At 52.0% G+C, this 24,056-nt stretch overlaps 3 protein-coding genes across 3 annotated transcripts in view; all 3 read right to left on the bottom strand.

Moving 5' to 3' along the window:
* Positions 1-7,425, bottom strand: part of Tnxb (tenascin XB) — a 59,199-nt gene extending 51,774 nt beyond the window's left edge. Inside the window, exons 1-2 of the mRNA XM_051187290.1 lie at positions 7,222-7,425; positions 226-613 (exon numbers count right to left, since the gene is read on the bottom strand). Of these exons, the coding sequence (XP_051043247.1) occupies positions 226-598 (373 nt within the window). The 5' untranslated portion in view covers positions 599-613; positions 7,222-7,425. The remainder of the gene's footprint in view (positions 1-225; positions 614-7,221) is intronic.
* Positions 7,426-11,759: 4,334 nt separating this feature from the next.
* Atf6b (activating transcription factor 6 beta) lies at positions 11,760-21,393 on the bottom strand. Its single transcript, XM_051187288.1, has 18 exons — positions 21,159-21,393; positions 20,753-20,832; positions 20,194-20,272; positions 19,802-19,893; positions 19,214-19,349; positions 16,600-16,685; positions 16,369-16,504; positions 16,158-16,289; positions 15,901-16,034; positions 15,232-15,417; positions 15,055-15,146; positions 14,101-14,280; positions 13,848-13,955; positions 13,663-13,744; positions 13,388-13,458; positions 13,130-13,241; positions 12,911-12,995; positions 11,760-12,383 (listed from the first exon to the last, which is right to left on the bottom strand). The coding sequence occupies exons 1-18, from the start codon at positions 21,376-21,378 to the stop codon at positions 12,154-12,156; spliced, it is 2,241 nt and encodes a 746-aa protein (XP_051043245.1). The 5' UTR covers positions 21,379-21,393; the 3' UTR covers positions 11,760-12,153.
* A 737-nt stretch (positions 21,394-22,130) lies between these two features.
* On the bottom strand, positions 22,131-23,623 carry Fkbpl (FKBP prolyl isomerase like). The gene is made up of 2 exons (XM_051187287.1): positions 23,540-23,623; positions 22,131-23,218 (listed from the first exon to the last, which is right to left on the bottom strand). The coding sequence occupies exon 2, from the start codon at positions 23,201-23,203 to the stop codon at positions 22,157-22,159; it is 1,047 nt and encodes a 348-aa protein (XP_051043244.1). The 5' UTR covers positions 23,204-23,218; positions 23,540-23,623; the 3' UTR covers positions 22,131-22,156.
* Between the last annotated feature and the right edge of the window lie 433 nt (positions 23,624-24,056).

Genomic DNA, 24,056 nt, shown 5'->3' with positions numbered 1-24,056 from the left:
AGCTCCTCGTTGCTTAGCATATATGCCCTCTTGTGAGTGTTTGGATTGACTCTAGTCGATCTCCACTTTTCAAGTTGCGACCTTCACAGCACCCACCACCCCTATAGAGCAGGAAGTGGCGCATTTTCTCCTCCATACCAAAGATTCTTGCCATCACCCTAGACAGCTCTCCCATCCTGATCCTCTTCTCCCCTCCTCTTTCCCACCTCCCCCATCAGTGCTCACCCGTGCCAGCCTGGGCAGTTGTGGGACAGCATCCTCCTGAGCAGTGTTCCTTAAGCCCTTTCACCAGCTCCTCCAGGATCTCCAGACGGACCTTCAGGGCCTGCACCTCTGAAGCAGGCACCGGAGGTTCAGTGCCCGGGGGACAGCCACAGCCAGCTGAGGGGGGCAGGTTAATGCGGTGGGTGAATACCACCTGCTTCTCCCCTCCTTCCACAGTGTGCTCATACAGCTGAGAAGAAGGGCCCCCTGGCTGTGGAGGGGGCCGTGGGGCTGGGAGGGTCACATTGGACCGAGGAGAGAAAGGGCCTGCTCTGGCAGTGCCAAGCAATACCAGGAGAGTGAGAACAGACGTCAGGGAGCATTGAGCTGGCATCACTTGCTCAGGAAGCTGAAGGAAGAAAGGACAAGTGTGAGAACTGACTCAGCTAGGAGAATCCCCAGCGCACCAGCAGAATACCTGCTAGTAACAGATGCAACTCAGGCAGATGGGAAGCTGAGCCTAAAGGACAGCCTCTCGGGGCAGGCCTGCTCACCCTGTCTTCCCTATTTAACTGGTTCGACTCCCCCTTCCTTTGCCACCCCGATTTTGTTTGTTCCACAGACCAGCCTCAGGTCCTCTGTGCTGTATGTTTCCTCTGTCTACAGGTCTGCACCTAACTGGCATAACTCAGACTGTCCTTACATTGGGCAGCACCCACATGGTAGTTCACAACCCTCTGTTAACTCCAGTTCCAGGGGACCTGACGCCACCTTCTGACCTCTACAGGCACTGCATACAGCCTGTACACAGACATACATGCAGTCAAAACACCCATACACACAATTAAAGAACCAAGCTGGGTGGTGGAGGCACATGTCACATGTCTGCAGAGGCAGCCTGGTCTACAGAGTGAGTTCCAGGACAGCCAGAGCTACATAGAGAAATTCTGTCTTGAAAAACAAACAAACAAACAAACAAACAAACAAAAATTAAAGAACCATATAGGGAAAACAAAAAGAATTGGTCTCTACCTTATATCCAAATATGGAAACTACTGCGAGATGGGTCATAGTCCTAATACAAAAGGGAAAGCAAAGGTTCCCATGGTAACACAGAAGAAAATATGAGTGGAGAAAGTGAAAACTGCTCAAGTGAGGCACACAAACCTAACAACAGAAGAATGAACACAGTGCTGGAAGTGATAACTTCACTCCCTGACTTATTTCCTCCGTGTAGAAGATGGAACATGCTGGGCAAAGGCTCTACCACAGAGTTGTATGTCTAGCTCAAGAATTGAAAACATCTGGTCATTGAATGACATCAGTAAGAAATAAAACAATTCACAGACTGGGAGAAATATGTGAGGTAAACATGAATGTGAGAGCAAGAGGGGAAGAATTGAAAATAGAGGCTTGGGTTTTAGTGGGTCCATTGGTAAAGTAAGGGGGGAGGGAGGAAGAGAGAGAGTCTAAAATATAGCTGGGGTGAAGGGTCCACTGGTAAATTACAGCCTGAGTTTCATCCTCACCCCCGTGTAAGTGCCAGACACTACGGTGCATGCCTATAAGTAGAGTGCTGAAGAGATGAGGGCAGCAATTCTAGAACAGAGGATGAAGGCGGGCAGGCAATGGTAGACCATGCCTTTAATCCCAGCACTAGGGAGGCAGAAACAGCAGGTGGATCTCTGTGAGTTCGAGTCCAGCCTGGTCTACAGAGTGAGTTCCAGGACTGGCTCCAAAGCTAAAGAGAAACTCTGTCTTAAAAAAACCAAACCAAACCAAAACAAAACAAACAAACAAACAAAAAAAGGGTGAGCTCCAGGCTCTGGACCTTGTCTTAATAAGATGGAGAAAAACAAAAGACACCCAGTGTCAAACTCTGACCTCCACATGTCCATGTGCACACACAAACATACACACATAGATAAAACTTAAGAGTGTGAAGCTCTTGCAGAGGAGTGGATCTGAATCGGGTCCCAGCATCTATGTTGGGAAGCTCACAGTTCTGAGGGATCAGATGTGTATGTGTGCACACACCCCTACCTAAAACAAACAAACCTGGGGCCTCTGCAAGAGCAATTGTTCCTAACCACTGAGTTCTTTTTATTTTGTTTTGCTTCTTTTCCTAAACTGTTGTCACTTTGATTCAGGATCTTACTATGTAGTTTAGGATGATCTTACACTTCTGAGCCTCTTGCCTCAGCCTCCCACATTTTGGGATGACAGGCACACACACCACCACACACTGCTGGCTGTTCACAAGGTTTATTTGCAACTGAAATGCAACTCAATTGGATAAATGACAGCAGAGTCAGAACAGAATATTAAGCAACAAGAAAACCTTCCTCTTTGCTGCACATGCCATGAATTAATTTCATGTGTATGCCAAGCAAAGGATGCCAGACACGAAAAGATAACAACATTCTAATGATGCTATTTATGTGAGACACACCATGAACAGGCAGAGCTAATCTGTGCCCTTAGGAGACAGGATGGGATTACAGTTAGGGATACCATAGACAAGGGGAGATACAGGGGCTTCCTGGGACATCCTGTACCTTGATCTTGGTTAGAGCTAACAGATGTATGTACAGCTCACTAGGCTGTACACGTAGGACTTGTGTGTCAGTGTCTGAGAGTTATGGCCTGTGATTAAAAACAAATCCTTGCCTGACATCACCATACTTTACTACACTTTCTATCCCTACATTTCCCTATCCTGCATGCACACACGCCTCAATCCACTCTAACTGGCTTCCCAACAACCTTCAAGATCACCAAACAACTCCCCCTAGGGTCCCCCACAAAATCTGTCTTCAGTTTACTCCACTTCTCTCAAAACCAATGATAAGTTGGCCACCTCTTCCATTTTGAAGTGATCTGTGATGTCCAATATGCCAACCATCTCTCCTTCCATAGTGTGGGTGCTGAGGATTGAACTCAGGTCATCAGGCTTGGCAGCAAGCACCTTTATCCATTGAGCCACCTCACCATCCATGCCACCACTGGTCTTCCTTAAATACTTCACAGTCACCTCTCTAGAGAGCACACTTGCTCCTCGCTTTATTCTTCAGATCTCTACCCCACATCACCGAACAAAGCCTTCTCCACCGGGCAGAGGCCCTCATCATGACATTACAGTGCACATACAGTTGTTGCTTGTACTATTTAATGGCTTGTAATCTTGTATGAAAACTCAATTGTACTATTTAATTGTTTGTGATCTTGTCTAAAAACAGAGGGACTGCCGCTTTCTTGCCTCTCAAGCCCCTTGACATACATCAAGGCGACAGAAGAGTGCTACCATTTTTCTCTTCATTTTTCCTGGCTGCTGTGTCCTTGCATCCAGCACACCCAATGTGCTCAGTAAATATTTATTGGCTGTATTAATGATAGTGAAGTTATCTAAGCCCAGGACTAGCACTAAGGCTGGAGTCAAGAACAGGACCAAGGTTAGGGCTAGGACCACGGACAGTGTCTGGGCCTGGAAGTCCAGTAAAAGAGTAGCTGTGACTGAAGAGCCAACAACCAGGAGGGGAGGACGTTGGAAGGACCAGATGGTATAAGCATTTTGGGAAACAGGCAGAACACACACTGTGAAATAAATAAAGCTGGACATATGCAGAGCTGCTGAACCCGCAGTGATTCCTAAGACTACAACAACATGGCAGAACTGGCCAAAACAGCCCCAAGGGAGAACCACCAAGCTTCTATCAGCTCTTGTTGAATTAACTGTGGCCACGAGGACAAACTACAGTTCACATACTATTGTTGGGTCATCTATAAAGAAAGTTTGAGCGAGCCAGGCGGTGGTGGTGCATATCTGTGATCCCAGCACTGGGGAGGCAGAGGCAGGCAGATCTCTGCAAGCTGGAGGCTAGCCTGGTCTACACAGTGAGTTCCAAGCCAACCAGAGCTACATAGGGAGATTCTACATAAAAATTTTAAAAAGAAAGAAGGTAAAGAAGTGTGAGTTTGAGGAGAGAGGATAACGAACTTGCAGTTTTGAGCTGGAAGTGTGGTGTTCTTGGGAAAGAGTAACCAGAAGAGGCATTGATGGGAGATTTCTAGGGTGCTAAGAATATCTTGTTTTGTGCTGGGTTTAGAGATTACACATAATCTCAAGGATTTGGGAGAGTGAGGCAGGAAGTACAGGAATTCAAAACTAGCCTGAGCTACATGGTAAGACCCCATCTCAAAATTTCAAGGGCTAGAGAGGGTGATGGAGACGGAGAAAAGTACAGTGATGTATAGATGAACATGTACAATGAAACTCATTGATGTAAAAACCAAAACCAAGAAAGGGTAGAAACAGTAGAGTATGAGCTTGGGTTCAGCATTTGGGGGATGGGGGATAGAAGTGGGGAGGGGGAAATTTTTATTTTATAAATTTCCATTACAACTATTTCAGGTGTGGATATGACATGTCACACTGAAGGTATGGCAGTCAAAGGGGCAAATTTTGGGAGTTGATTCTCTGTTACCATGTGGGTTACAGGAGGAACTCAACTCAGGTCACCATCATCGAGCATGGCAGCAAGAGCCTTTATCTGCTGAGCCACCTTGCTGGCCCTTGAAGATATTTATGTATCCACATTTTTTATTAGTTTTATTGTGCCAGCATCAAACCCAGGGCCTTGTATATGCTAGGCAAATGTTCTACATCTGAGGTGCTTTTTGTGGAAAAATAAAAATCCCAAATTGGGGTGATGGGGTTTAGATTCAGGGGTTCCTTGTTACTTCGTCTTCGTATTTATCTGGATGTGTTTGCAAGGTTCACTTCGACAACTGGAGAGATGGTTTGAGAAGAAAGGCTGAGGCAAGAGAGAAGGCTTGATGAATAGGGAGCAGGATGAGGCAGGGTGGGCCTGAACTGGGGGAAAGCTGAGCCATGTTGGCAGGTGCCCAATCACACGGAGCAGAGAAGCCGAGAAAGCAGGAGGACAGACGGAGCACTGGCCAGGAAGGAAGGGCTGTGACTCTCCTCTCCCAACATATACATTTCCCAGCTTCCTCTTGGGAAAGAGAAAGGTGTTTTCAGGGCCACCAGACACCCTGACTGGTGTCAAGAGACAGAGGATGTCACTCAGTTGGTGGGGTGCCTGCCTAGCATAGCTCTAAGTTTGAGCCCTGGAATCACATAAAACAGGTGTGGCAGAACATGTCTGAAATCTCATCACTTGGAAGGTAGAGGGCAGAAGGACCGGCAGGCCAGGGCCACATAGGAAATTTAAGGATAGCCTAGACTGGGTAAGACCCTCTTGTTGACCACCCTCTTCAAGCAACTGGGTCCTGCTTAGCTCTCATAGAGGTGATGGGGGGAGGGGGTCTCTGCAACAGGAAAATGTACTGAAACTCCATTGGCTTCTCCAGAAAAGCTATTGAAGAGAGGTGTGACCCTTAAAGACCATGTCCCAGAGCCTCTTTCCCAGGCCCCTCCCCTCTCTTGTCACCATCATCACCCTTCTGTTTCCCCTCCCAACGCTTGGAAAATGTGGCCCTTCTCTTGGCACTGGGCAAGCAGAGAACTGAGTTTTTCTTATGTCTCCCTCTATGCCTCTCTGAAATATGTTGGGGGGCAGCCTCGCCCTCTTGGCATCCTTCCATACTTGGAGGACTGGCAGGGTGGGGGCATCCTCTCAAACTGTGACTCAGCACCCCTGGTATTCAGTGTGTGGCCAGCTTTGACACTTTAGTCACTGGGGACCATTGGTCCTACTGGGTGGGAAAGGGACAGGCTTCCATGAGGGGTGTTCCAGGGATGAGGTCTGGTTCCATTCCAGTGTCACACTCAACTCCTGCCATCCCCACTCTCAGCAAAGTTTGGCAATGAGAGGTGAAGTGAGGACTCCAGGCATGAGAAAATGAGGAGTCTCAAGTACTGGGCTGAAGCTAGTTGAAAAGAGGGTGCCAGTAAGAAGGAGCTGGGGTCCAGGCACCTCTTATTTTGGGGAGAAAGCAGATGGGGTCATGGGAATAGGAAAATGAAGAGAAAGGATTTCCAGACACCCCCCCCCCCAGTGGGAAACGTCAGGAGGAAAGTGAGAGACAGGAAGATGCATTCTGGCCCTGCACCAGTGGCCAGGGCTTGAGCGGAAGAAAGTTTGACTAATGGAGGTGCTGGGTCTCCAGGGGTTGGAGGCAGCCAGGGACAGCAGGAGGGGGCTGAGATCCGGGAAGCAGGGGCGGGGCAGCAGCAGCTGCTGTTTCCTAGCTGCTTCCCAGTAGTTCCCCTCAGTACCACTTCCAGTTGTTCCCAAGCCATTAAATTCTTTCCAGGCGAGATAAGAGGCCCCGCCTGCCCCACCCGAGGCCAGTCACGTGTATTGGGGAGTGGGTGGGGAGACTCGGGCGCACAGAAGCCGGGAGCCTGGATGAGGGACCGACCGAATGAAGACATAGCCCAGGGCCCTGAGGGGACATCGCTCAGCCTCTGCAGGCTCTCTGAACTTTGAGTCACGGGTGTAGAGCGCCCGCCAAGAACAAGTTATGGGATCGTCTCTGAAGGCTCTCTCTCTGTCCCGTTTCAGCACTTCTGAAAACCCTGTACTTCTCCAGCCCTTGTTCTCAGCCCCTGTGACTCCTGCACCTGAGAATTCCCATTCTGGACGTGGGGAGCAGCTTCCTCTCCCCCATTTTAGCCCTAGGCTCAGCGTCTGCAGCCCCAGCATTCAAAATCAACAGTGCTTTCCTGCTAGCGTGCAGCTAGACAGCTCAGCCCAACCTGATCCTCCTTACAGCCTCTTGATCAACAGCTGGACCCACCTGACTCTGGGAGTCCCACACTTCCTTGTCAGGTACCGGCATCCCCTCCAAACCCTGGTGTGTGCAACACACACCACATTCTGCCTTAGCCTCCTAAGCACACCTCCACTGTCTCTTAGGACTTTCTCTGAGCTGAGCAGAAAACCCCTGTCCCAGAAGGCACTCCTGCAGCACTTGCAGCTGTGGAGAAGTTCAGGAGGGAAATCCTTCACCTTTCTCCACTCCTGTGGTTTTCCCAGAACTGTTGCTTACCTGGAGATCGTGGTGGCTTGTGGCTGCTGCACCTCTGAACCTGCTCAGTCCCAACCCCAATAAAGGAAGTGTCTCAGGCAGGGTAAGCACCCCTCAGCAGCCCTGGACTCTTGGGGGGACCCTTCACTTGCCCCTTGCAGCAGAGGCTCCTGGAGCCAGTACCAGGACTGTTGATCTCACAGCAGTGACAGAAAAGAAGGGAGCCTGCAGTAAGTAAGCAGGAGGAGGAGAAGGGGAGGGCCAGCATGAGGTCAGTGAGGGGAGCGGAGATGGAGATAGGGCAGGTCTTCCCACCCCTCCAGCCCCTCCTACCAGCCCATGTCCCCATCCAGGATGAGTTGCCCCCCACACCCTCATCTTAGCCCCTCTGTCCCTTGTTTTACCCCCATGATGTCCTTTTGTTATTCCATTTTTAATCTTCTCCTTGCTGCCCTTACTGAGAAACCTGACATTCTCTTATTCTCTTCACCACCTTTGGCCCCTTGCCTTTAACCCATTTCCTCCTCTCTGCCAGCACCATCCCTCAGGGCCAGTCTCCATACCTGTCTCCAAGCTCCCTTCCACTCCTTCCTAGCTGCTGCTGCAAATTGGATCTTACTCCATATGCTGCTCTTTTTTCATCCATAAACTCCCCTTTGGTTGTGCTATGCAGGTGGGCACAGGAAGCAACCCCACACACTCAAGCTTGAACTGCTCCAGTGCAAGATCATTCCTGGGGCTCCTTGCCTGCCTGCCTTGCTTCATTCACCCCATCACTCCTTCCTGCCATCCCTCCTCCCCTCTCCCGCTTCCTCCTCTGGCTTGGGCTTGAGCAGCTGTCCACTGCCCATTCTGCCCAGCTCTTCTCTGGTTCCCAGCTCTGCCCTGTTTTCATTCTCTCAACTCAGCGAATTCCTAAAGAAATAGTGAGACTTGGGCACTGGCTGGGCGAAGGCTTGGCTGAAGACCAGGACATACAACTTGGGAAAGTAGCAGTAGGGGTGTGTGGAGATAAGGACAAGTAGAAAGAAGGTCAAGAGGTTGGTAAAGGGAAAACCAAGCAGCCAGAGGCAGCAGTGTCTAGCCCAGTACTTCCCCAAGGCACTGATAGAAGTTTTGCCTCAGAGGACTATCTGAGGGACCCATCCAACCCCCCACCCCCCAGTCCCAGGTCCCACACTGAGAACAGAGCTATCTCTACTGCACTGCAACTTTATCATTAAGGTGCACACACTTTAGCCAGGTCAGGTGATGGTGAAGGGACTTGAAGGGATCCACATGTATCTGGTGACATATGCAGGTTATGGCACAGGTGTCTGCAGTCACAGGCCACACCTCCAGTCACAGGTATGCCTGAGAGGAAGTAGGCTGGCACAGCATGTGACCACGGCCACTGACACCAGCCCCATGTGGCTGAGAGCAGCAGCACACATGACCTCCCTCATGGGTGTACCCGTGTGTCGGTGTGTCTGGGTGTGTGTCTGTTTTTTTCCTGGCTTTGATGGGAAGATGAAGTCAGCGAACAGGATAGAGCTGGGCTTAGCTTCCTTCCTCTGCCTTGGCCAGAATCCCCCAGAGCCATTAGTAGGTGATGGCTCTTCAGGTCTCCCAGGGAAGTGGGAAGCAGCAGATAAAAAGACGAGGGGGGTCTTCAAATTGCCTCACAGAGAGAACAGGTGGCGGCAGTGTGGCTCTTAATAGCTCTGGTTTCAGAGCATGCTCACAGAAGGATCCGTCTCTTCCCTAGGTCATTTCTCATGCCTTTATTATTCGGGAAGTAGGGTCATCCTAAGTACAGTTGACAGTGTCACCTTTATTATCCAGTAAGTGGGGTCATCCTAAGTACAGTTGGCGGTGTCATCGTTATTATTTGGTAAGTAGGGTCACCCTAAGCACAGTTGGCAGTGTAAGTGGCCAGGAGACTTGAGGGTCTCTGCACAGGAATTCAGGGCTCCAGGTTATGAGCTTACAAGGCATCTGGGGAAGATCGTGATTGTCTAGAACCACCTCCTCCCAGACCCCAGGCTCCTGGGAAATCATGTCCTTTCAGAATCAGGAATGAAGGTCAACTCTGAACCATGGGGACTGGGGCAGGGAAGCCAAGAGTTCAAAGCTGGAATGGCTCCAATAAGGTGTCCTGCAGGACCAGCAAGGTCACAGCACTGTCCAGAACCATGTGTGTGCTAGCTGTTCCCAGGGGTCTTTGGCTCAGAGCCCCATAGCCTTGAATGACCCTTAAGGTTGAGAGAGAGAGAGAGAGAGAGAGAGAGAGAGAGTGAAGGCAACTGAGTGAGGGCAGCCTAAAGGCACAGAAGGGAACGAAGAGAGGCCAGAGGGTGACCCAAGAAATATCCCAGAGAGGCAAGGGCAGGAAATGCGACCTGGGTTCTGTACACAGCAGCCCTGCACAGTGCAGGCTTCCCTTCATCTTCACGGGTATCGCTCAGCTTCCCTAGGAGTGAAGTCAGCTCCGCTTCCTAGAGCCTGTTCTCCCTCCCTCAGGAAAGGGGAAAGAGTGGACATGGCTAAGAAGGAACGGTGAAGAACTCGGACTTTTGAGATTTCTCATGTAGACTGTGTGTGAGAGGAAGCTGCCTAAGATGGGTGGTCACCGTCCATGGTGGAGAGCCTTCAGACTGCCTGGAGACACGGGTGTGGAGAGGCAGGAGGAGGGAGGACATTTCTATCTCGTGACAAAAGAAAGTCACACAATTGTTTTGTTCTCTGCTCTGGAGCGGGTGGGCGCCTGTATTTACCAGAGGGACTGAGGTCGCTGTGGCAACCACACATCTGGGCCCCGGAATCCAGATGTGCTGTATCCAGGAGCCATAGCAGAATGATGAGGCAAACATTAGGCTCCCCAGGCCTGGCCCCCACAGCCAGGAGGAGGACCGAGTTTGGAGTGAAGTGCAGAGAAGGAGGGAAAGCATGGAGGGGTGAGAAGTGACCAGACAGGGCAGGAGTACTGACCGGCCGAGGATGGACAGCAAAGGGGGAGGGGTCACAGAGAGAAAGCTGCACAGGGCCAGCAGTGAGAGGTGCAAAGACCAACGGACAAGACAATGAGGCAGGTGGAGGAGGGGAAAACCCAAAGGAACTGAGAAAAATCAAAGAGAACTCTGTGGGGCAGAGGATCAAGAAAGGCAAGGGAGAAGGTAGGAGATGGCAGGGCATGGACGATGGAGGATGAAGATTGCAAAGAAGGAACTGTTAGCAAAGGGCAGAATGGGAAGCAGTGAGCCTTGGGTCTGAAAGTCCTGCTTAAGTGCCAGCGTGACAGTGGCCTGGCATGCTGAAGGGGCATTAGAGAGCCCAGTGGGCAGAGGAAGGAAGGTCACACTGACCTGCAGGGCAGTAGCTGAGCCTGTTTCCACCTGCTGCCCTGCACCCCAGTCTCTATGGCTCTCCTACCCTCTCCGGCCCCTCCCCAAACCAGGACAAGTCTGAGGGCCCCAGTCTCCCATCACTCAAGAGGTCTAGGGTGGATCATCCCAGAGCTTGGAACACTTTCCCACATGGGTACAAGTAGCAGATCCAGATCGGAGGCAGCGCCTACTGGCCCAGCACAGCACCAGGTTTCACAGTACCACCATGAACAGTAAGGAGGCGGGTTACATCTCAGAGGAGCGCAATCCTGAAATGTTTTAAGGACATCAGCCCATGAAGGGGCCCAGGACCAGACCATCTGTTTCTCTTACTGCTTGGATAAGGTGCTCAAGGGAACCTGGGACAGGATGTGGCTGTGGACCAGGGCTGCCCTCTGGGAGGGGGAGAGAAGCTGAGTTCCTGGGAGCCCTAGTTCCAGGTTGCCATGGCTCCCCAGTCTGTTTTCACTCCAAACACAGTAGGGGTGGGTAAAGGGAGTGGGGAGAGCCTGGCTGGACACGTGAGGTCCTTCCTCCCTCCTTCAGGGCTAGGCTTATAGCCAGGCAGCCCCTGTCCAGTCAGTCATCTGGGCCTGGAGCCCAGGTCCAGCTCACACCCTCCAGCTGACCCAGGCCACTCCTGTAGGGTCAGGCCAAAGCGCTGCTGGATGGGAGCAACTGCAGGGGACCTAGCAGCCAGGCACACTGGTCCCCTTAGGTGATCCTTTTCCTCACACTCAGAGCACACAGCCCTTACACCCACCCACTCCTGTCTTGCCCCCTCAGGTCTGTCTCCTTCAGTTCAGGGCCAAAGGGGAGTCCCATAACGTGCCCCTTCTCCCTACCAGGCCCTCTGCTGTGACCCCGCCCTCCTGGGCTCTAGGCCCTCTGGCCCCCACGCCTGTTGTTTGTGTGGACAGCTCATCCTGGAAAGCGGGGGACCTGCTGCAGAGCAAAGAGGAGCTGAAGGGTGTGGGGCCCCCTGTCTTTCCTGTTTACTCAGACACATTCCGGTGATCTGTACTATCTGCTGTCACGACAATGCCAGACACCCTAGAGATTCAGGGGTGCGGCAAGGGGCTGACATGAGGGCTGACTCCACCCCACTCCACCACCGGGGACTTGGGACTTCGTCGTAGCTTGGTTCTTTGATGCTGGCCCTAGAGGAGTCACACGCTAGGAAAGCAGTCAACATTCCTTTAACTCCCTCTTGGGTTGTTTATTTAATAATAATAAAAAAAGATACACTCACAAACTGACTTCCACCACCCAAGAACATCTCTTGTCCCACCTGGGGACCAAAGTCCTACCTCTACTCCTGAACAGATAAACGAAAGAACAGAGAGGCTATGGGAAGCTGCCCAACCCTCAACTGAACCTTACAGAGTACCCTCAGAGAAAGAAGGGGACTGGGGGTTTGCAGGAAGGAGAGAGCCCTATATTCTGAACAGATGAGGAGAGGTGAGCCACCCACCCTACTCCCATTAAGTGCTGGATCCCCATACACCCTGCTTTCCTTTACCAATTACCCCAAGTTCCAGGATCAGGTTCCCCCAAACCAGTTCTAAGCCAATGTGAGCTGCAGAAGTCAGGGGTGGTTGAGGTAGAGGGGCTGGTGGGAGGCCTGACCGGCCTGACTGGCTGCAGAAGCTGGCAAGGGGCCACCTGTGGTATTGCCTGGGGTTGGGGGTGGCTGCTTTCGGAGTGAGGGGGGCACCGTGGAGGTCTTGATGTGAATCACCCTGGTGTCCATGACCTCACACTCGATCTGCATCATCTCCTCATAGTCCCCTGGGGGCCCCCGGCCTGACACGGTCTCTGTGAGAAGGGGAGAGTTAAAGAGGAGGAGAAGGGGAGGCAACCCGTGGTAGAAGGGATGAGATGGGAGGATGGTTAGGAAGGGCAGAGGCAGGCCCATGTTGGGAGTTCAGCAGGCACAGGGATGGAGGAGGGACAAGCAGGACAGAGTAGGGAAATAAATGACAATGGTAAGTGAGGGGTCACAGGAGAAGACTTCAAGAAAATGAGCAGTCTATCAGGCTTCTCGCTCACCCACTCTGCCCAGCCACCTATAGAAGCAGCTTTGGGTCTCGCTGAGAAGGGTCTCACTATGTAACCCACACTCACCTACTCTCCCACCTTCCACTCCCGAGGCCTCAGTGCCAGGATGTCAGGCCCATGTTTATTGCACTGTGTTTCCCCTTAGTTCTAGCCTCTTCCCACCTCTTGAGACTCATCTCTCTGGACATCACCTTTTCCCTTGGCTCCCCCTGCTGGATCTCTGCAAGAACTTCCTTCCTCGGTTCCAGATTTCAGAACCCTCCCATAGCCAGAGGAAGAATTACCATTGGGGGCCATGGCTGGCATCACCAGGGACATCTTGGGCCTGGATGTCTTGTTGTGGCTGATGGCTGGGAGCAGCAAGTGGTCCTAGGAGCAGAAAGAGCATGCCGGGTGGCTGGAGAAGACACACTGACAGGTTCCCCAGCTCTTCTCCTCCTTCCCACTTAAGAATATGAGCGGGGCCCAGGGTGACAGGAAGACGACAGGAGAGGGGAGCTCACCCTTCGGAAAGAGACAACATAGAAGGTGTCTTCCCGCCGGTCGATTGCATCTAGAAATTCAGGCTGTGAGCGGCCTGGGTGGCGGTAGAGCTGTAGCTGCCCCACAGGGTCCCTAAGCAGAAGAGGACAGACTAAGGGAAGAGACAAAGGCCTTGCTGAGGGACACATTGTTCCTGCTGGAGCCAATGCTAGTGACATGTCCTGGGAACACAGCTCTTCCTAGTGACTTCACTTAATCAATGCTTACCCAGTACTCACCTCTCAGGAGGTCCTGGAGGTTGGGTGGGGACTGGTTTCACTGGAGGTGACTTCTTCCGTAGCTGAGACTTCTGGAAGGAGAAGCATCTAAAGATTTGAAGAGGGTAAAGGGAAGAGGGAAAGAGACAGGCGGTCCCTGGAAGCTTGTGCCACCTCACACTCACTCCTCCATGTGACCCACACAAGCCCTGAAAGGTGTCCCCTGAAACCCTAGGATGCTTAGCTCTTTCTTATCTTCATCTCTCCTTCCCTGACCCAGACCCAATGGCTCCTACCTGTCTCTCCTGGGCCCTCTGAGGTATCTTCCGACGACCTCTCTGGTGTCGCTGGACCCAGCCACTCAGCTCATCAGCAAGCCTAGGGAGACAGGCCACCACCTCATACCCAAGCAGGCTTGAGAAGGCAAGGGAGCTGGCATTCCATACAGAACAGCGGGGCTATCTGGGGCTGATGGACACACCTCAGGGACTCAGTGCGGTTGAAGTGGCGGCAGTCAGAGGCGAGGAAGAGCTGGTCTAGGTCTCTCAGCAGTAGCTCCTTGGCCCCGCTAGGGAAGGCCGTCAGGTTTCTGAAGTGAGGCAGAGGAGGGAGAGCTCAGAGACTGCCTGGCACGGGGCACTGCCAAGGGTAACTTTGGCTCTGTGCTGTGCAGAGGCAGGGTTCAGGAAGCCTTGCTCTTATCCCTAAAGGAGAGGGGTCTTTTTGCTTCTCACCTGAAGCTGGGCCTGGCTGCAGGGTTTGGCTGGTGCTCCTCTGGGTCCCGGGCAGCTTCCTGGAGGGGTTCAACACCATGAGCCGGCCCTTGCTCAGAGAACTCCAGCAGGTGTCTCTGGGGTCGAGGTTCCTCTCTGCTCATCCGAGAAGAGATGGGAGCTGGAGGGGGCTCACTGATGCTGTGGGAGGGAAGCATGGCAGGGAAGCATTCCAGCTTTCTCAAGTGCCTTTAGTAAGGGTCAGAACTCTGTGGTCAGAATGGCACAGGTCCCACCTGCCCCACAAGACTGAGACTCCCTGCCATGAGATGGGGTGGGAGTTGCCAGCCTCACAGGTCCAGGAAACAGGAAAAGGAGAGCGAGTACTCTAATGCCTGACACCAAGTGAGCCCATACATCACTTGAGTGGGTATGTGTTGGGGACAGGGGGTTTATGTATCCATGTAGATGTGCACACAGCACTCAGAGGTTAGCCCTGGCTGCCATTCCTCAGGCGCAATCCAACTTTTTATTTTATTTCTGAGGCACTGTCTCTCACCAGCCTGGAGCTCACTAAGTACTCAAGTGTGGCTAGCCAGCAAGCACTAGAGACCTGCCTATCTTTATCTTCCCATTGCTGTATCAGTGCATGCTACCACAGCCGGCTCTTTTCAGATGTGGATTCAGAAGATCAAACCCAGGCCCTCGTGCTCATATGCTAGGCACTTTATCCACTGAGCTACACCCTGTCCTCCGGAGTCACCTTTCATTAACGTCATCACTATCACCCACAACACACCACCCAAGGGAGAACAGTACAAGCAGCCACTGATGGATACACCATCAGGGGTAAAGTGTGCCAGAAATGTTTGTGCAAGTTGGAGCTCACATGGCACAGGAACAGACTGCTCACAAACAGGCAGCTATGAGGCCCAGCCCCATCCAGGAGGCTCCAGGAAACAGCGAGGGCCTCACCTCACAGGTCCAAAGTTGAAGGCAATGAAGAGAAGGAAGACCATGACACAGACAACCTTCCTGTTCCCAGAGCCCAGCTTGAGCTCACTGTTCTGCAGGGCAGAGGCAGACACAGGAGAGTATGGTTACCACAGGGGCCTGTACTTCCCACCCCCTCCAAGGGCAGCACAGGCCAACCTCTGCCAGTAGGGCCTCCAGCCTTCGCCGGAGGGCAGCATTCTCCCTGCGCAGCTGCTGGTTGTCTGCCAGCACGGCCTGCAGTCTGGCCTCCAGTCCCTGCAGGTACTCTTTCTTCTTCCGGCGGGACTGGCAGGCCGACTCCCTGTTCTTGATCATCCGCTGCTGCCGTTTCAGCAGCTTTGCCTTGCACCAGCGAGGTCAGAGATCGGAGATGAGTTAGTGAGAGACTGCGCCCCCCCCCCCAATGCCAGGGCCTCAAACGGCCACCCTCCTCCTGCCTTCCTGACCAGTCAGAAATGCTCCCCATCTATCACCACATTTCAGGGAAAGGGCCTCCTAGGAACAGCTTCTCTTTGGGTCTGTCTTCCTTCTTTCCAAACTCTGGTTCTGAGCACTGAGTTAGCTGGGCTATAGTTAACAACAGTTGACCTGCTTTTCCACTGGGAAACTGCCTGTGTCCTGGCACCCACAACCAAGTGTGATGCCCCGGGTTTGACTTGAGTCCATCCCACTCTGCCTGCGGTAAAAGCACGCCTACCGACCCTAAGGCCACACACAGAAAAGGCCACCTACAGGTCTCAGCTCTTCATCCAGCTCATCAACCCCCTCAACCACACTGCTGCTTTCATGACAGGGGGCTTTCTTCCCTCCCATCCCAACACATACATCCACTTCAGGCGGGCAGGAGTTCCCAGGCATAGGAGCTGGGACAATGCTCTTCCTCTCGGGCCGAGGAACTGCGGAGGCTGGCCCTTCAGGCTGGACTCGAATAGCACCTTGGATGAGGACTACTGGGGACACTGGGAAAGCAAGCAGAGTGGGGTTAGTGCCCTGGTGTTCCACACTCACACCCAAGCACTAAAGGGTCAGGAACTCAGCGGCAGTGAGCTCACTGACAAGGCCCCTTTCTCCAGCCTCCATACCTGCGGGCTGCTGGACAAGGGGCTGCAAAAGGACAGTAGTGCTGGGAGGCCCAGCTCTAGGTGGCACCTGAACTGTGGTTAGCACCACAGGTTTGGGCTGCAGTGGAGGCTTCCGAGTGGCTGGAGCTTTCCCTGAGGGAAGAGGAAAGAGGGAATCGCAGCAGTAGGAGACCTCTCACCAGGGACCCCAGGGGTCTAGAGGCCCCATTACCTGAGGAACTATCAGGGGACGGACCCATGCTGATCTGGACAGCTCCAAGTGAAGATGCTGGGACATCCCATAGGAGACACCCCGGGGGGGACGGCGACTCCGTCTTCACTTCCAGAACCTCCTCTCCTATAAAAGCCTATGCAGGGCAGTCCAGAGATATTAGGGGGTCAAGAGACATCATCCACACCTCTGGAGGAGGGCTGGGGCTGTGGAAGAGAGAAAACTGTGCACCTGGCTGGGAGAGTCTGGTGAGAGCAGGGAGGCCTCTGAGTTGACAGAAGAAGATGGAGAGGCGGGTTCCACCTTGGTCTGGGTATCTGTAGGGGAGCAGAAAGACACAGAGCTGGTTATCAGGGACTAGAGAGATGCTCAGTGGTAGAAGGAACCTGCTGCTCTTGCAGAGGACCAGTTCCAGAGTCCACAGGGTGGTTAGCGATTATTGGTAACTCCAGGGGATCTGACACTCTCTCCTGACCCCTGGGGGGGGCATAAAATAAACCTAAAAAAAGAAGAGGGGTTGGAGAGATGGATCAGGGATTAAGAGCAGTGACTGCTCTTCCAGAGGTCCTGAGTTCAATTCCCAGCAACCACATGGTGGCTCACAACCATCTGTAATAGGGTATGATGTCCTCTTCTGTCATGCAGGCATACATGCAGAGCATGCATGCATAAAACGTGAATAAATAAAATTTAAAAAGGCATGTGCTACATTCTGCTTGGTGCTAGGGAGCCATTAAAAAAAAAAAAAAAAAAAAAGGCTGGGCAGTGGTGTCCCGCACCTTTAATCCCAGCACTGGGGAAGTAGAGGCAAGTGAATCTCTGTGAATCCAAGACCAGCCTGGTCTACATGAGTGAGGATAGCCTCTAAAGCCACAGAGAAACCCTGTCTCAAAAAATGAAGAAAGGAAGGAAGGAAGGAAGGAAGGAAGGAAGGAAGGAAGGAAGGAAAGAAAGAAGAGCAGGCTGGCTAGCTAATAAATACTTAAGAGGAAGGAGAAAAGGGTCATTTCTCCCCCATCACCTGGACTCAGGGCTACTGCAGGTGCCCCAGAGGGAGGAGCCATGAGATGACCATCTAGCTTTCTAGCTCCCTATCCACTGGGACTTCCCTTTCTGTTTCAGTGGCTTCCCTACCATTTCACACCCACAGCTGCTGGTGTTCCTCAAGGCCATCTCACCCATCTGCCAGTTCTTTTTCTCCCCCACAGACTCTGTCCATCCATGTGGGAGAGTCCTGAGCGATCACAAGGTTCACACTCCTATCCAATTCAACTTCTTTTCAAGGTTCGGTTTTTATTTTATGTGCATGAGCATTTATAAGTGCAAAAGGCCAGAAGAGGGTCTTATATCACCTGGAACTGTAGTTACAGACAGGTATGAGCCACCATGTGGTTGCTGGGGATTGAACACTGGTCCTCTGGAAGAGCACCCAGTGCTTTTAACCACTGAGCCATCTCTCTAGCCTGTTTCTTATTCAATTCTAACCTCCCTAATCAATGTACTCTCATGTTGACAGTGACCATGCCTTCATCTTAACATGACCAGTTCCTAAACTTGTTTCTGTCCATTCCAAACTGTTTTCTGTCACCTCCATTCCAATGCCTCCCACACATTCAAAGTTAACCAGCCCCGAAGACTCACTGCCTCTCACTTCACACAAGTTCCCTTCGGACTGACCAATTAGACTCCTAGGAGCATATCAACAAAGCTTCACCTATCTCTGAAACTTATTAATTGCCCACAGAAACAAATGCTAGGCCCCAGGTGGATGAAATAAAACTCACCTGACACTAACACTACTATAGTACTTAATTATACAATCAGTTATCTCAATGCTTGGTTCCCAGTGGGAGGAACTGTTTGGAGAGGACTAGGAGGTGTGGCACCAGACATGGGCACCCATGCCAAGCCCAGTCTCTCTCTCTACCTTCAACTTGTGAGTCAGATGTGAACTCTCAGCTATTACTGTCCCAGCGCTGTGCCTACCTGCCACCTGCTTCCCACCACGATTGAGGACTAACCCTCTGAACTAAGCGAGCCCCAAAGGAAATGTTTTCTTTTAAATGTTGCCGTGGTCACTGAGTCTCTGCACAGCAATAACACAGTAACTGAGACAGGGCGTGTGTGCTGGGGTGGTACGAGCAGCACATACACATGCACAAAATTTTCCACACTGTTTTGAAAATGCAAATTAATGGTAAGCTCAGGGACAGACTGAGCACCAGGAACAAGGAAAATAGCCATTTACCTCCTCCATGCTACTTTGCTTTGTCCCTGAAGTTCTTCCCGGCTTCTATTCCCATGACCTTCCCGTCACTCTCCCACCTCACCCTGTCCTGTCCACGCAGATGCACACATCCTACCCTGATAAACCCAAGTGTGGGTTCTGTTTTTTTAATCTGTGTAATTGTTCTGCTTGCATGTATGTCTATGGACCATGTTTGTGTCTGGAACACCTGGAGGCTAGAAAAGAGCTTTGGATCCCTGGGACTGGAGTTACAGACAGTTGTGAGCTGACATACTGATGCTGGGAACTGAAGCCAGGTCCTCTGAAAGAACAGCTAGTGCTCTTAACCACTGAGCCATCTCTCCAGCCCCATCTCCTTTACCCAGTAGCAGGATTTTTGTTGTTGTTGTTTTGGGTTTTTTTTTTTTGGGGGGGGGGTTCGGGACAGGGTTTCCCTATGTAGCTTTGGCTGTCCTGGAACTCACTATGTAGACCAGGCTGGCTTTGAAATCAGAGATCCACTTACCTCTGCCTCCCAAGTACTGGGATTAAAGGCATGCACCCCCACAGCTTGGCCCCCAGTGGCAGCTCTTAAGGACAGTGACAAGCTGTGATTACCTGAGGGATCATCAGAGAAAGAACCCACGGTGATTTGGACTGTTTCAAATGGGGATGCTGGGTCATCTCCCAGCAGGCAGAGTGGGGGTGCTAAGGACTCTGTCTTCACATTCAGCACCTCCCCTACTCCAGGAACCTGTGAGCAGGGAGGCAGAAAAGACAGAAGGAAAGAAAGTTAGAGAGGTGTTGAGAGTCAGGATGAGAGAAAAAACCTGAGAGCCTACAAACCACCAGTCATCTGTGCCGTCACGTGAACAGCCCGAGACTCTAGCCAGGCTCTCCAGCTCTGTTCTTCCTTTCTATTTTCTTCCCAGGAGAGTCAACAAAATCTCAAGATTGCAAATATCACATTACAGTGGACAACCTGGGTAAGAACGGTTGGAGAATCCTCAGCCGTTACCAACGCTGTTTTCCCAAGACCTACTACTGCTATCTCTTTGTACATTATTAAAAAGGACCCATCTTCCTTCTGCACAACCAGAGTGGATGCACAAAAAATGAGGTGTTATCACTGAGAGGACACTCCCACTCACAGCACACAAATAGAACCTCGGCACCTAGAGTAGAGCCAGAGGGGACAGTTCTCACCTGGCTGGAGGGCTCTGAGGAAAGATTCGAAGACTCTGAGCTGAGAGAGGAGGAAGAGCAAGGAGAGGACGGCTCAGACTTCACCTGAAGATCTGGAAAAACAAAAGTTAGGAAATAACCAGGAAGGACTGGGAACATGGCTCAGTGTCCAACACCCGTCTTGTGTGTATAGAGCCAACACTGCAAAAATTAGTGCCCAGGAAGCAAAGGCCTAGCAGAGAAGAGGTAGGTGCTGTCGGCGGGGTTAGCAGAGTGAGGGTGGACAATACACGCACACTAGGGGTCCAAGAGGAGAGTGCAGAAACCTGTGTAGGCTGAATGAACACAAGGACGAGGGATACAGCTTCTGGGATGCAAAAGGAAAGACTAGGGAAATACTAAGCGTCTCTTACCTGGGAAGATAGGTAGAGGGTCCCAGGGAGGTTCAGGGGGGCTGACATCCATCCCCACATCCAAAGAGCTGCTGTCAAACTAAGTCATGGGCACAGTAGAGGGCAGGAAAGTGATAAAGTGTGAGACCAAAAGAGTGACATGCCTTGCAAATGAAGGAGCCCATTGTGTTAACCCTCACAAAAAAAATACTTGTATTCCTGTTTTATTGTACTTTTCCTAACAATATCTAAAAATCTGTTCTCTCATGCGCCCTTGTAAAGACACTTACAACTGTTAATATCTTATCTGTCCCGCATAAAAGGGACCTCAAAAGGTCAGAAGGGGCTGCTCTCAAAAATCTCCGCTTAGGGTGAAACAGCAGGCTGGCCAGTTCGGGTGCACCTCTAAAATAAACCTTGCTCCAATTAGACAATGGTGAAACTGGCCTTTCTCCTCGCAATTTTCGGGTTGAACAAAAGCAGCGGTGACTCCCGGATGAACTCTGACTTGGGGATAGCTCCAGGTTTGAGGGTCCCCCCTCCCACCACCAAGGGAGGAGAAAGGCTGAGGTGGCAATACCTGGACATCCTGCTCCACGCAACGGAATAACTGTGCCTGCTCCTCGGCCACTTCATCCAGGCCACTGTACAAGGTGCTGTCTGCAAGGAGGCCCGCGTGTCAGGAGGCTCGCACTGCAGCGCGAGCTCCATTCCTCATTGGCTCTGCCGCGCCAGACCCACCGCCCGCCCACTCGCATAGGCAGACACCTTAAAGTGTCCGGCCCCTCTCCCCTGACCCCGGAGCGGACCCGTGCTCCCGCGGGAGGCCAAGGTCGTCCCTCATCCCGCATCCCGCGAAAGCCCGAACGCCGCTGCGCGCTCCTTCGGGCGATAGGCTCGGCGTTTGCCCAGCCCTCCTCCCCGCGAGCCTCGGGCCCGTGTCTGGCCACAGCCCGCTCCCTACCCCCGGGCCTCATTCCACACACCCCAGTCCTCCGGGCTCAGCAGATTGTCGGTAAAGAAGCGCGTCGGGTCGGCGATTTCGCTCAGGAGCATCAGCTCCGCCATCTTCCCCCCACCCCCCACCATGAGCCGGCTCCCAGACCCGCCTCTCCCGAGCCTCATCAAATCAATGGGCTCGCTGAAGAAAAACCGGGCAGCCCGGAAGTCCCACTGGCCAATCAGATGCTTGGGTGCTGAGCACATGACACGAAGGAGCGGTGACTGTACAAGCTGGGCCAATAGGAACCTGGCAGCAGTCAGCCACTCCACACATCGGGGCGAGGCTGCGCACGCGCCAGAGAGACCCCAGAGACCAGCCTTGTGGGAAATGTAGTTCCCACAATTAAAGTTCTGGCATCGGGACTAGAACGATGGCTCAGCGGTTTTAAGCTGCACCCACGTGCAGGAAAAGCACACATGCACACATAATAAATGAATGACTGAATGAACGAATGAATAAGTGAATCAATTGATCAATAAAGGTCCAGCATCTAGGATGGACAGATGACTCAACAGTCAACAATTTAGTACATAGGCAGCAGTGGAGTATGCCTTTAATCCCAGAGGCAGGCGGATTTCTGAGCTCGAAACCAACCTGGTACACAGAACGAGTTCCAGGTCTACACAGAGAAATTTTGTCTCACAATAGACAGACAAACAGTAAAAAATTAAAAAGGTGGGGAGAGAGCGTATGGATCTTGCATGGACCTGGATTCCATTCCCAGCACCTAAACCAGGCAACTCCAGCTCCAGGGATACAACTTCCTCTGGCATCCGCAGGCACATGAAGGCATACACATAATACACAAATCTTCAGAGGTGGATAAGCCACCACACCCCCAAGAGACTAGCTGTCACCGTTGCTATCTCCCCATAGGTGGGATAGTATATGAACTGAAACCACTTTGGGGCCCTTAAAATATCCCAAAACGCAGAATACAATCCACGGGTTCCCGTCTCTTTTAAAAGTTTAACTTTTTAATCAACAGAACATCTTGCGCAGACCCCGCGCCAGCCCTGCATCCTGTTTCTTTCCCTCAATGACCACTTTCCCCAGTTCCTCTTGGGCGGCACGGTTTTGAGGATCTGCTGCTAGCACTTTCTTGAGGTCAGCAGTTGCTTTCTCCAAGTTCCCAAGGGCAGCCTGAGCAACCCCTCTTCGGTATAAGGCTTTTAAATGGCCCGGCTCCCGCTCCAGCACTCGGTCACAGCTCTGGGCCGCCAACTGGGGCTGCCCTAGCAGCAACTGGCAGGCAGCCAGATTGGCATAAAGGATAGTTTGTTCTGGGGGTCCAGGTGGGGGTAAGGTCAGCAGCAGTCGGAGAGCCCCTCCATAGCATCGGGCAGCCCCTTTAGGGTCCCCAGCTCGAAACAGTTCTGTGCCCCTCATGTGTTCTTCCTTGGCCAGGGCCTCCTTCTCCATAGCCGCCAACTCCCAGGAATCCCGACCTTTAGTAAATGAATCCAGTCTGAGATTGGCAAGAGGTGCAGATGATCCGGGAAGATGGATCTCGGCTTCTTCGCCTTGACACATGGATTCCAGGCACTTTTCTGTGAGTTCCCCCCAAGTTTTTTCCCTCCATTGCCCTATGCCTATAGTTAGTTCTGTCCAGCCCTCTGGCATCCCAGATCCAAAAGGAAACCCCAAAGCCAACACTCGGCACCGGGACCCTAGTTTGGGTTTGTCTAAGCCATGGCCACGGACTACAATCTTCTTTACAAAACTCCCATCAGGGCAGTACCAAAGATCACAAGCTTGGGGACGCTCTGCTGTCTCATTGGTGGAGACATGAAGTTGGTCAGTGTCACCTTCAAGCCCAGCCTCCGAGTGTTCAACCTTTTGAGGAGTCTCTGCAATCCGACTGGCTGGATCCGGTCTCACTCCCAGTTCCAGGGCTTCAGGGGTGGGAACTGGGGGTTGCTGCCTAAACTGGACGGTTGCATCTAGGTTTCGCTGGGCGTTCTCTTCCCGCTGCCGGGGTTGAGCGGTATCCTTCTCTTTCATTGCGCTAACAGGTGATGTCTCCATTTGACCTCCTGGTCCCTTCAACAGTGGATAAAGGAAAAGTTTTGACTGGAAAGTGATGGATCAAGTGTCGTTCATACCTGAAAACACACACACACACACACACACACACACACACACACACACACACACACACGAAACAATGCAAATTCCCGAATTTCTAGTTAGGACTCCGTCATTCCTCTGAGACCGGGGCACCTAGTCCTCCTTTCCAAAGCTAGAGTCCGCCCAGACCCAGTTTAGAACTATAAATATCCTAATTCCCCACTAAAGATGGAGGTTTCTGCACGGCTCGAGTGGCCGTCCCAAACACCGGCACTTGAGTGAGTCAGGAAGTACCTGAGAGGACAAAAATCCCTGCTGGGCGGCCTAAGTCACATCTGCTGCGTTGAGTACGGTCCCCGGGCCTGGGGGCGAGCCTGCAAGCAGATAAGTCTCTTTAACAGCCGCGGAGCCCACGAGACTGGAAGCTCATCCCCCCCCCCCGCAACACAACGACCAATCGGGAGGACGGAGAAGCTGCTTAGCCCGTCCATGGAGTGACGTCACTTCCCTAGCAACCGTGAAGCTCCGTGCCCTAGCAACCAACCTAGACCTAAGCAATAGAATTAGGCCAGATCGATCGGAAAAAAAAAAAAAAAAAAAGGACCAAGAAGGGTCAACTTGGATTCTTGGATTGAAGAAGATGGAGTGGCGGTAGAGTTTCCAAGCATGCATAAAGGGACTAAGTTCGAGCCTCACTATTTTTTTAAGGCCAAGAATGTTATTATGACTAAATTCAGGGATCTTAGCTGAAATCAACCCCTGTCCAAGTTGGCTCCTCCTTGACTTTTGCCTCATATCCATCATTGGCCTT

Source organism: Phodopus roborovskii, unplaced genomic scaffold (genome assembly GCF_943737965.1).
Source record: "Phodopus roborovskii unplaced genomic scaffold, PHOROB, whole genome shotgun sequence".
NCBI lineage: Eukaryota > Metazoa > Chordata > Mammalia > Rodentia > Cricetidae > Phodopus > Phodopus roborovskii.
Note: the sequence above shows the minus strand (reverse complement) of the source record. Positions and strands in the feature narration are given on the sequence as shown.

What these genes read in the sequence shown, in the direction of transcription:
- Atf6b (XM_051187288.1), bottom strand. Translation starts at nt 21,378, where the DNA reads ATGTGCTCAGCACCCAAGCATCTGATTGGCCAGTGGGACTTCCGGGCT. An exon ending in CCCTCTACCTATCTTCCCAG is followed by an intron (nt 19,894 to 20,193) that starts GTAAGAGACGCT and finishes TTGTTTTTCCAG; the next exon opens with ATCTTCAGGTGAAGTCTGAG. An exon ending in CCTCCAGGACCTCCTGAGAG is followed by an intron (nt 13,242 to 13,387) that starts GTGAGTACTGGG and finishes TCTTCTGCTTAG; the next exon opens with GGACCCTGTGGGGCAGCTAC.
- Fkbpl (XM_051187287.1), bottom strand. Translation starts at nt 23,203, where the DNA reads ATGGAGACATCACCTGTTAGCGCAATGAAAGAGAAGGATACCGCTCAA.